General features: G+C 31.0%; 1 protein-coding gene across 2 annotated transcripts; it reads left to right on the top strand.

Annotated features, from left to right (window-relative positions):
• The first annotated feature begins 463 nt into the window (after nt 1-463).
• On the top strand, nt 464-4,140 carry LOC139492066 (F-box/LRR-repeat protein 2-like). Of its 2 annotated transcripts, none has more exons than XM_071280190.1 (2): nt 464-613; nt 2,329-4,140. In XM_071280190.1, exon 2 carries the CDS (start codon nt 2,354-2,356, stop codon nt 3,998-4,000), a length of 1,647 nt encoding a protein of 548 aa, XP_071136291.1. In that variant the 5' UTR covers nt 464-613; nt 2,329-2,353; the 3' UTR covers nt 4,001-4,140. The 2 variants fall into 2 exon arrangements, with proteins under 2 accessions (XP_071136291.1, XP_071136292.1); XM_071280191.1 differs by lacking the exon at nt 464-613 and adding an exon at nt 711-901 and having other exon boundaries at nt 2,329-4,022.
• The last annotated feature ends 8,947 nt before the right edge of the window (nt 4,141-13,087 follow it).

Raw genomic sequence — 13,087 nt, 5'->3', positions numbered from 1 at the left:
ATCTAAAACGGAACAGTATTAACATACAGTTCAAGGACATGTTAAAACTGTTGCAGCAATAAGATTGTAAAAATAATAAGAATTAGAGTTAAAATTTTCTCAATTGAGTTAATTATGAAGCTGAAACATATTCTACATAGCGGATGAATTCAGCTGTATGTAACAGTTTAGTGATATCGAAATAAGAATAGTTTAACATATAAACCAACGGTGATGGTCAGTTATAAAAAAATAAAACATTGTAATGTCTACTATTCTAGAATACTTAATATAAGAGGAACTTTTGTAACAAGTGAATTGCGTCAAACTATATTTTTTTTCAAGAAAGACCAATAGAAAATATAACCAATAATTTATAAAACTTGTAACGCTTTTTACTTAGCATTAGTACAATCAAGTAAGATATCCACGTGACTTCAATATTTGTCATTGCTATGTATAGAATAGAATCATAACAGTATTTATTTATTCCTTGACCTTCGGTAAATGATGTCTTAGTGATCTACAGAATATTACAAAATCAAATATTGACGTGACAAGTGCTTTCATGTAAAAAAAAAGTCATATAATCAAGAACATCATATATTGAGTTTTTATAGATCTTCTTATCAAGGTAAGTAATAGATTAAAAAACTTTATAAATTCAATCCGCTTTATCTAATTTTAGAATTAGACTTTAAAGACATTGATTATATACCTAGATCAAATCTGTCCTGTGCTTTAACCAATACGTACATTAAGTCATTGCACAACATATTGAAATATTTGTTTTCAATATGAACTTGCATGTTAGGTAAATTACCTAACATCTATGCAAATAAGTTGAAAGTTTTTCTTGCACATAACATTCTATACTCTATTCAGATATACGTGTATCGAGAATTATATCTTCTTTTTTTTGGTGAGTGCACCCATTACTTTTTTTTTTTTTAAATAAATGAACAAGTAAATGATCAAAACTCAAAAAATATTTATGATAGTTAAAGGATGTGATTTAGTATTAGCTTGACTGATTACGTATGCTATTACACTATTATATCATTCGTTAATCTATTCAAAAGATCTTTATAGTTAAAAATGTGACAGATTATCCTTTTTTTAATAATTAATATGTCGTTCATAAGTGTTAATATTTATATATGCACTGAGATTTCTTGATAAAGGTGTATCAAGAGAAGCGCTTCGGCTGAATACAATTTATTAAATGTATTTTTTTTTTTTTTTGCTTAACTGGGTCGATACCGCTACGGGTGGACTATAAGTTGTGATGTTATCACCAGGTGAGATGTCCGAGATTCATTAAATACCCAATGTCTTTTCATTAAAGTTGTGTTTATGCATATTTATGATTAAATTAAGGAGTTAAAAAAATACCCAGTGTCCTTATATAAATTTATAAATAATTAGAAACCAAGATTCTCTCTCATAAAAATATGAAATAAGATAAATTTAGCTCTTTTTTTTTTTATCATTTTTGGTCAAAAGGTTCAAAAAGTATAGCCAAATCCGTGAAAGGAATCAGAGCTTTGCATGAGGGAGATACATTCCTTAATTTATAATAATTTCTAACATTTTGTAACAGCAAATTTTAATAAAACAGTTAATTTTACTATAATTAAAAAATGGATAAGTACCACTGCTAGGGAAATATATGTCACCGAGACTTTCATCATTTATAACTAGTAGTAACCCTTCAAAAATTTATCTATTATGCAGAAATTAAGGTTCAAACTCACTCTGACAAAACTGATCTCAGATAGAATGCTTATAATTTCTATGTTTACTTTGGTTATTCAGCTCTTCAAGTATTCAATTCCTGTATGTTTATGTTTTTTTCATATAGTTCTATGCGTTTCCAATTCAAGTAATTCTGACGCATAAAATTTTTAAAGTATAATTTGTAATTTGTAATTCGATTCAATTAAGAATTCTGATTGAATTGTTATCAAAGGTACCAGGATAATAATTTTATAAGCCAGACGTGCGTTTTGTCTACATAAGACTCACCAATGATGCTCAGATCAAAATTGTTATAAAACCAAGTTGAAGAGCATTGGGAATCCAAATTTCCAATAAGTTGTGCCAAATACGGCTTAGGTAATCTATGCCTGAAATAAGAAAATCCTTTGTTTTTCGAAAAATTTAAAGCTATGTAAAAAGGAAATTTATAAAAAAAAATGACCATATAATTGATATTCATGTCAAATAAAGGCAACAGTAGTATACCGCTGTTCAAACTCAGTTAACCAGCACATATACAATAACACTCCTCAAATCATTGTCCGTCATAAAGATTCTTGTTCACGGTTTTATTTTTTTCTACTTCAGAAAACAAGATTGCTAACGTATCCCAATGGCAGACATAGGCGTTTTACCAGATGAAATCTTGATGTACATCTTTCAATTCATGCTCCAGTCAGATATTGTTTCTGTTATGAGAAATGTTTGCCGTCGTTGGAAAATGCTCTCCTTTTCACCGACATTATGGAGGCGACTGTGTATGGTTGATCTAGGAGGAGATAATCAGAAAATAATGTGGTCAGACGAAAACATACAAACAGTCAAGTTATTTGTGAAAAATCTTTATATAAGTCTATTTTCCAATCAAGGTGGCGAGTGTTTAAATAAATTGATAAAACATGATTTCAGTGAGCTGAAGGAATTAACTTTAAGAGATTCACATTTCGGAAATAGTAAATTTATAGAAATTTTAGAATTTCTTGCAAGTCGAAATACAAATCTATCTTGCCTGTCTGTAAAATTTGGTGCATGTGAGCATTTAGAAAAATACTTTAATATCATATCAAATATCCAACTACGTACACTAGAAATTAATCATGGTGGTTCTGCTTTAGGATTGAGGCAAAAGTGCAAACAATGTTCAGAAGAAAAATGGGAACATTGCTTGGTCAAGTTGTGTTGTGCGAAAGGCAAAGATTTGCGTAATTTGTCTTTAGGTGTGAACCGTGTGAATGACGAAACTGTGTCTTCTATATTAAAACATTGTAGCAACTTAACAACATTAGAACTCGATAAAACTAATACTACCTATAGTTGTTTTATGGATATCCAACAGAATATCAATTTGAGGAATATAAGCCTGTTTAATATAAATATCAATGACGATACTTTAATTGGTATAGCTCAGTTTGCACCATTTCTCATCTCCTTCTCGGTAGAAGGTAATCTAGACTCTATTTCAACAAGAGGAATACAGAAAATATCAGAAAGCTGTAGATTCCTTGAACAGTTGTCTTTTAGAAACGATCATGACCATGCACCCAAACTTACAGATTCGAATCTATTTACCATAGCTTCAAATTGTAAATCTCTTAAATACATACAATTTCAGTCTTTAAAACATATAACAGATGCTGGTCTTCAAGCTGTTTTTGAAAATTGTAGCAACTTACAAACTATCATAGTAAATGATTGTTTTAACATTACAGACAAATCACTTATAAATATTGGAACAAACTGCAAACGACTGAAACGTCTCGAATTCAGTGGACATTTAACCGGATATAACAAAATGACAAGCGCTGGATTCCAGCATATACTTTGTAATTTGAAATATCTTGATGACTTAACGTTTGCGTCTTTGAAAAATTTAAAACATGTTCGATTATATCCTGCTACAATGTCTGCTTGCGATGAACCAGCAAATATATCAAACAAGAATGCAAGATCATTGGCAGATACTAAAGACCATGGAAATCATAAGATATCTGACTTGGAGTTTAATATCTCTCAACACCAGGAGTCTAATCACACTCGTAGATTACATGACCATTGCCACCTTAAAAGTTTAAGCCTGGCAAGGTGTGATTCTTTGGATGATGAGTCCATTTTACAAATATTGAACTACTGTCCGGATCTTCATCGCCTAGATTTATTGAACTGTGTTGGGTTAACTCTTAACATAAAGGATAGCATTTTTGAGCTTTGCGAATTCATTCCAGAGATAAAAATAGATGGTACAATTTGTCAAAGAAAATGAATTATTTTTTCGTCTTTCTTGACTTTATGTTAAATTCTTTCATCTCACTATTATATATGTCATTGAAATAAGATTTGTTTTCCTCCTCAATAAAAGTGAAAGAAACTATTTGTCCTTGAAAAACTGTAAAACAAAGAAACACAGCAAAAAGATTAACATCTTCGTAAAACATAAGATGGTCACCACAAACCCTCTATAATCCGCGGAAACCTAGAAACTGTAGATCCACCATTTCCTACATAAGAAAATGCCTGCAGTAAATGTTTTCCATTTGTTTAAATTGTGCCTCAGCGTATGATTTTGCAATTTGATAAAGGACTTTCCGTTTTGAGTTATCCTTTCGTTTGGTATTTTTGGTATTGTCACTTTTTTATTAATATTATTTGGATATTTATTTCCGTTGGTATAAAGAAAAAATAGCATGTGCAATGAAAACCCAGTTACCTATAGGAATGCATGAAAACATTGGCAAAGCCGCGAAATCAAATATAAACGATTTGTATTCATCTCAATCCTTTAAAAATTTTCTGTTTCCATTCCTGTTCATAAAATAGACAAAAGGATATAAAAACCCATAAGGCAAAAAAACCCAAAAAACTGCAAATACCATGGGAAAAATCTATCCGTAAAGACAAATAACAGTCTACAAAATACAGCGTAGAAAGACTGACCAACAAGAGCACAACTAAAACTCGGGTAATCTTGATGCTCCAAAAGGATAAACAGATCTCTACATGCAGCATTCGTTCTGTTGCTCGTGTAACGATAAATATGGTAATAATTTTATTGTGTATGTATATTCTCCATACCAGTAAGATAAACACATTCTTTTTAAAGAACAGTTTGTCTCCAAGTACATGATAACAATGCTAAATAAGAAATTCATAACCAGTCTTTATTCACAACACAAATATACAAAATGCATAAAAGATATGTACAATAGTTAAAAAAAACTAAACAAAGACATTCAGTTTAGTATGTGCTGTAAATCTACTCACTCTTTAGTGCAAATTTTAAAAAAATCCGGCTCTATATCTCCTGGTTGTCACACAGATAGTGATAAAAAGACCAAAAACATATATATGTACAGGGTTGTTTTGGCCATGATATTAGATGATCTTTAAAAAATATGAATAGTTCGTTCTGCAGCTCTCTTTCCAAATATTTATGCAATGTTCTAAAATGTATTCGATGCTGTGTTTTCTCCCCATCTTTTTATTATACATTTTAACACAACCATGCATGTATAAAAAAAAACAATTAAATTATCTATCAGATGTCTCATTTTGACAAACAGTCGAATTAAACAAATTAAGGTCCCAACAAATAAACATATTAAAGTCTTTATATGGGATTACCACAAGCAAACAGTTCACTCATGGTGCCCTCTGATAAAATGTATGAAGCCAAAAGGATAAAACGTCTGAACTCCGTTTATGGAAAGTCTGATAACCATTGTAACAAGTTAATATCAAAGGACTATTTGCAAATGTTTTCGCTGGATTTGTCTTTATCGGAAATACTAAAACATAAACTGTTAAATACAAGACTGTATAAATACACTTGAACATATTTTGATTTTCATAGATTTTTTACTCAGCAATCTTAGTAACACTTTAATCTGAATCATTAGAAGTACTTGAACTTGCAGACCTACTTCTTTGTTTATATGGTGACCTTTCGCTGTATCCGTTTGGTGGCGATCTTGATCTCAATCTTTACCTATTCTCTTTTGATCTAGTGTTCATGTGTCTGGTGTTTTCTGGTGATCTGCTTAGAGATCTAGAATTTTGAGAGTTGTTTAAAGGTGAATCGGGCGTATTTGCCCTGTAAAGAGGGGAATAAGGGTTGCAAGGAGATGAACATGTACTGTGCGCTGGTGAATTTCCAATGTAGATAGGTGAAATACTTCTAAACGTACGATCATATGAACTGGCTGGACTAAAGGTTGGTGAATCAGGTGATCTGCTTCTAGACCTACGATCAGGTGATCTGCTTCTTGACCTGCTTATTTGTCTGCATTGTCGGCCTTTATACACAGCTGAGGAGAAACCATCTGACATTGCATTTGCTCTTAAAGCCTAAAAAAATAGAAGAATATGGCACATTTAGAATATAAAATTTAGCTTTTACTTCATATAGACCCAATGAAATAGTTAACACTGAATACATATCTGTACAAAAACTATAGATATTCAGATGACATATTACTCTGAAATAATCCCTGGTATTCCAAATATACTAATGCAAACATACACCTCAGCTCGCTCCTCATCTCTTTTTATTCATGATCATTATTAAGATCTAAAATAAGAATGTGTCTATAGTACACGGACGCCCCACTCACACTACCGTTTTCTATGTTCAGAGGATCGTGAAATTGCGGAGAAAGATCATATCATCTGGAACTCAGTTTCAAGTTGGGCTTCAACTTCATCAAAAACTACCTAGACCAAAAACTTTAACCTGAAGCGGGACGGACGGCCGAAAAAACAAACGGACTCACAGACAAGAAAAACATAATGCCCATCATGGGGCATAAAAAGCTTGTTCCTTATGATCTTTAATGCAATATCTTGCAGGGATTTATTCAGTGTTTAATACACAAACTAAAGGCAGAAATTACGAAACATGGAACCTGCCTTTTAAAACAGTTCGCTTCAGAACGAACATGTGAGTTAAATTTTAAACTATGCGACTACAAACGTCTCTAAACAAAAGTTTTCATCTACCTCAAATAAAACTTTTACATAAAATGGATGGACAAAAGGACTCAAAAGACAGTTAAACTATGTGCTCTAAACCTATTTCTGCTGTGGCCTCAAAATCTTACTACTTCTTACTAATCTGCATTTTGTATTTTCATAATACTCAGTTACAAATAAACTTTATCACGATAATCTGCTGCTGAAAGCCAAACTCAATCATCAATGTAAGTAGAAGTTCAAAAGATATAAATTAATGTTCTTTCAAGGCATTGTGTTTAAAAATGCTGAATTGATGCATTTAAGAGGGAATATTAAACAAAATACAAATATAAGGGTGCGTTGTTGGATGTTGTATTCTTACAAGAATCAAGTTTAAGTTCACTAAAACAGATGCATAACACCATATGGTTGATGGATAAATGGATGGGTGTCTAGCTGTTTAGAATTCAGGGGCAAATTGAAACCATTACTAAAGAAAAGAATATGTTAATGTCATACAATATAATCCCTGTATTGTACTGGGTTATTTCTTTCAATAAAACGCTTACCAGAGCTCTCAGCCAGAGCTTAAGTGTTAATCGTTAATGCTATGGTGAATAAAAGTTAAGTTTTCTGTATCTATGTCTACTCAACTGATAATCAAGGTATGTATATGTTACAGTAAATAGGTGAAATTAGGAATAACATGTAATTACTAAAATTTAGGAATTACATGTAATCCCCGATGTACTTAGTAAATACAAGTAATTCCTGAAACGGCCCAGTTATTACCAGTAATTACTAATTTTTAAAATGATTTTTTTGGCACCTATTTACTTATAACTGTTAAAACAATGTTGTAATATGGTAAGATGATTAAAAGTTATGGTAATTTTAGCTATAGAAGATCAGTGAGTACTCTTAAAAAATGATCAGCCTAAAATGTACCTTAATTGTTATAAGAGCATTAGCTACGAGATATAAAATAAATTAAATATGATTTTTTTTTGTTAAAGTCATAAGAAACCTCAAATTAGAAAAAAATATACATATGTTTTTTTATAACTAAATGGATAGTTTTCATTATACAACTTGTGTACATATACTTTTTTCTGAGGAAAATTCTTTAATTTGTCAAATTTAGAAGAAGTTTACTTCTTTTTAATCGCTTGCTTCCAGAAAGCTATTCGCCGACATATTTTCCGTATGCATAGTGACCCGAGCGTAACCCTCCTCGTAAAAATCAGGTGACCACAATACGCATGGATCTGTCATTAAAATAAACAAATATCTAATTATACATGTAAAACACGTGCTCAATATCCATGTCTTTTGTGATTTGTTTACTATAAGGTGACAATCGGTAAAACTCGGCTTCAAAACACGGCATTTAATGAGCAGCCATATTTGTTAAATCATGACAAACAGAGAGAAAAAAAATTGACGATTATATGAGTTTTGAACAGCGGTATACTATTGTTGCCTTTATATATGATATATTTGCGAAAATAATGATAAAATCGTGCACAGAGGACTAAGTTTATGACGTATACATGCATTGGTTCAAGAATTAGACAAACATTATTTTTCACCACTCACTCGTTTCATATGACTTTAAATCATTAATGGAAATTATATAGTGAAATTATAATTCACTTTTAGCAGTCAATCTTGTTCTATTTTACTAAAATAAGCAAAAAAAACATAATTGATGATTTTTCCACTTGCAAGTGAATAATTGGACCGCATTGAATACGTATTCATGTGACCTGCAATTCAACCCCTAGCTGGAGATATGTAACCGATGTATTCAGATTTAAAATTGTAAGGGTTTCGCAGAACCCAGTATCTCGCCTACTTAAGCTGTTAGTAGCAGGCTCAACAAAAATGGGGGAAAAATATCAAATCTTTTGACTAGTGCTATAAGAAGCTTCTGTCCAAATTTGGTTAAAATCCAGGATGGTTTATGAAATCTAATAAATGATTAAAAAAAAAATTAACCGCTGAGTGTATGTAATGTTAACTGGGGGAAAAAACAAGTCCATTTATAAGGAATATACAAAAAGGGAATTTTTACAAATTTTACTTCTGGATATTATCTTATGATCCTAAACAAGCTTCTGTCCAAGTTTGTTAGAAATCCAGGATATTCTGAGAAAGTTATCAAAATATTTTTTTTTTTAACTACAATGTGAATGTTATTTTAACTGGTATATAAGTCATTTATAGGTAAAATACGGGAAAACTTGATTTTATTTTCACAAAATTTATTTCTTGAAAATAATCTCATAATTAGAGTCAAGCTTCTATTCACGTTTCACTATTTTGTAAAAGGAATTTGACTTATGTCATTGGGCAAGTTCATATGCAACAACAACAACAAACAACACATTATGTTATTTGCCAATCACGGCGCCCAAAATGAGCAGAGCAATTACAATATAATTTTCAAACATAATGTAAAGTAAATTAACAAGAGGCTCTCAAGAGCCTGATTCGCTCACCTGAAACGTTTTGTTTAAACCTTTCACAATTATTATTTTTGCTTTAAAATGCCATTTAAATGTTGATCATATTGATTATTTGTTAGATCTAACTTTGCCAAACATTTCTGCTGTTTACAGTTTATCTTTATATTCAATAATATTAAAGATAATAACCAAAAACTGCAAAATTTCCTTAAAATTACCAATTTAGTGGCAGCAACCCAACAATGGATTGTTAGATTCGTCTGAAAATTTCCGGGCTGATAGATCATGGCCTATCGAACATTTTTACCCCATTACAAATTTGCTCTAAATGCTTTAGTTTCTGAGATATAAGCCAAAAACTGCATTTGACCCCTTTGTTCTATTTTTAGCCACAGCTGCCATGTTTGTTGATGGATCAGAACTTCGGATACAATTTAGAAAGTAGATACCCCAACGAACATTCATTTAAAGTTTGAGAGTATTTGGCCCAGTTGTTTCAGAGGAGAAGATTTTTTAATTTAAGCAAGTTTGATGAACAAATAGAGCAAATTTGTCTTTAAAGGGCAATAACTCCTTAAGGGGTCAATTGGCAACATTGGTCATATTAACTTTTTTGTAGATCTTACTTTGCTGATCATTTTTGCTGTTCACAGTTTATCTCTATCTATAATAATATTCAAGATAATAACCAAAAACAGCAAAATTTCCTTAAAATTACCAATTAAGTGGCAGCAACCCAACAATGGTTTGTTTGATTCATCTGAAAATTTCAGGGCTAATAGATATTGACCTAATGAACATTTTTACCCCCGTCAGATTTGCTCTAAATGCTTTCGTTTTTGAGATATAAGCCAAAAACTGCATTTGACCCCTATGTTCTATTTTTAGCAATGGCGACCATGCTTGTTGATAGATCAAAACTTCGGATACAATTTATAAACTAGATACCCTAAGGAACATTCAGTTAAAGTTTAGAAGTATTTGGCCTAGTAGTTTCAGAGGAGAAGATTCTTGAAATAGTTTACGACGACGACAGACGACGACGACGGACGACGGACGCCAAGTGATGGCATAAGCTCACATGGCTATGCCAGGTGAGCTAAAAATATGTTAAAAAGGACATAATACGATTGATTTTGATTAAATTGATTAATATAAAATAGTAAAGCAAATGAAGTAAGCAGAGTATGCCTGATGGAGATTGCAATATAACGAATTATGATATTTTAAGAATTATTCAAACAAATTTGGCATTATCAAATGTTTATCATCAAAAAGAGCTGACAAAGTTGCCTATGAACTTCTCACAAACTTATATCTCAATTTTGGATTGATATCATTGTCTTGCATGCTGCAAATGAAATTTAGGGAGTTTCAATACTTTTAAAACAACCATTTTTCAATTTCGATTTACAACCACTAAAGGTGTGCCTTATATTCATTAATCCTTAATTAAGTCAGCCCTAAAATACCTACCCTTTTACTTTCTTATTTTGTATCTTTAATTTGAAATAAAAAATATCAAGTTAGTAAATAGCTGTTAAAATGACAAAGAAAGTCAGTGAATACCAGTAATCACTGAAACAACTAGTTAATACATGTAATTACTAAATTGGCTAGTAATTACATGTATTTACTGAAATGTTTAGTTATTACGTGTAATTCCTAATTTCACGTATTTACTGTAACATATACATGATTGTCTTACAAGATAAGAAAATGAAACACAGTAAGGACAACAATGTCAAAACGATGTCCAAAGATGTTTACAAGTGTGTGCATCACATGTCAAGCTCTAAATCCTCTCTAGTCGAGTGGAATTATACTTGTTAATCATTTGACTAAGACTTCAGGAATCAAAAAACAAATTTCGTACAAGACAACCAATAATGATGTTCAAGACTTTGCCAGATAAATTTACATGTATGTAGCAGAATGTAACTGACGTTTTTGTCTCCAATTCTCTCGCTCCCTGCAAATGTATGGCTAATACATTCGTATTCTTAAAAAAAATTAACAAAATACACTTTAAAACCCATTAAAGATTTAAAAGTTAATAAAAAAGATAATCTAACTATCTTTAAACAGAAGGAAACTTAAGTAAATTTTACTTATCTCAATCAAAAATTTTATGATTGGTGAAATGTTGCGGAATATCTGTTTCACCGATGACAGCAGATATATTCCAATTGTCAAAACTACAATACTGTCCTCTTTTCCATGAACGTGATCTACCAGTTAGACTAATATCTCGATTTGTACTCACATGAACCACACAAAAGGTGCCAAATATGAAACAGAATCTGCCTAGCTACCCTTCTGGAGCACCTGAGATCATTGTATTTTGGTGGAGTTTGTTTTGATCAGTCTTTAGTTTTTATGTTGTGTTTTCTTGACTGTTGTTTGTCATTTTTCCTAATTCTTCTTTATGTCTTGGTAATGTCAGTTTGGTTTTTCGACTTATGAGATTGACTATTCCTTTGGTATCTTAGTACACCTCTATCCTTCGTTATGTGAACTACATAGACAACCAATAAGACTTTTTTTGTAAAAAATAACTTTTATTTCTATAAAAATATTAGGAAAACATGACAATTATCGTTATTAACTCAACAAAGAAAATCAATGTACTAAAATAATAAATACAGACAACAAATAGCTGTTATTATCAGACAAAAAAACTCCACCCCTAAACATTTGGCCTCTTTAAGGCATTTCTTTCAATAAGTTTTAAAAGCTGCCTTACTTGCTATATCTTTCTTTAAACAAAAGATTTTACAGAAGCAGCTATAACACCTAATGTAAACAAAATGCTCTGTTGGGCACAGCATAATGCAACTGCAGATTTAGAACCATGAACAGTTGGGGCAAGTATGAAAACTACATTCGAACTAAACACAGCTCTGAATTTGGATTGTGACACATTATTGGCTTCTGACACAGAAAGAATGTGGTCAAAGAACTGAAAAATTTGAAATTGGCCTTATTATGATCCATTATCTAAAATCTAATTACACCATAAAATTCTGCATATCAAAGTACATCTAGAATTTAATTAATTCACTTATTGATTAAGAATATTTGCAAGGTTTTTTAAGGTGTTTGCTTCAAAAAAAATATCTGCATGTAGTTTTCTACAAATTGATTCATACAGAATAACAAACAAGCCTACCACAAAGTCTTCAAAAATTGGCACACTTTCAAAGTATATTTAAACAGTTTCTTATATTAGAATATGATACTATAATTATTCTAACTATGAATATACTTTCAATTTCTATCAATTGTGATTAAATATTCCAGATAGCATATGTTTCTGACACATAATAAATGTGGTAAAAGTTTGCAATTGGCCATATACCTTTTATGTTCCAATATCCAAAATCTTAATATATGGTTGGATTTGGCATTTCAAAGAACCCCAAGAATTGATGATATAAATACCAACCTTCCTGTTTTGTTATGAAACCATGTACACACATAATTGTTCAGAAACAAGAAAATGCGTTTTTTTGCCCCTTCACGGCCCCTAATTCCTAAATATCATGTGATATAATTTCATGAAGATCCATACACTCATACTCAAGTTACTGCCTAATACCCAAATGTCTTTGGATGTATAAAAACCTTATTCAACATCATTCAATTTTTATAAGTATGTTTCAATAGGAAAAAATAGTTTTTACAGTAAATGTGCAATTGAAGACCAGTATTTCATTATTCTTTGGCAGAAAATCCATGAAACTTAGCTGATTTATTGCACTGTCAAATTTTTTTTTTTAAATAGTAAACGTGTGCATCATACTTAAAAAAAATTATATCTTTAGATGTTTAACTAAAAGCAGAAAAAACAGTTACTGTAACAGTTTTTTAGGAACATTTTTACAACTTTAAATATACAAGAAAATAAATTTTGTCTGTATTTGAAA

The sequence above is a fragment of the Mytilus edulis genome, chromosome 10, assembly GCF_963676685.1.
Source record: "Mytilus edulis chromosome 10, xbMytEdul2.2, whole genome shotgun sequence".
Taxonomy (NCBI): Eukaryota; Metazoa; Mollusca; class Bivalvia; order Mytilida; family Mytilidae; genus Mytilus; species Mytilus edulis.
Note: the sequence above shows the minus strand (reverse complement) of the source record. Positions and strands in the feature narration are given on the sequence as shown.

Bases quoted from the DNA above. Each gene is read 5' to 3' on its own strand.
- LOC139492066 (XM_071280190.1), top strand. From the start codon at position 2,354: ATGGCAGACATAGGCGTTTTACCAGATGAAATCTTGATGTACATCTTT.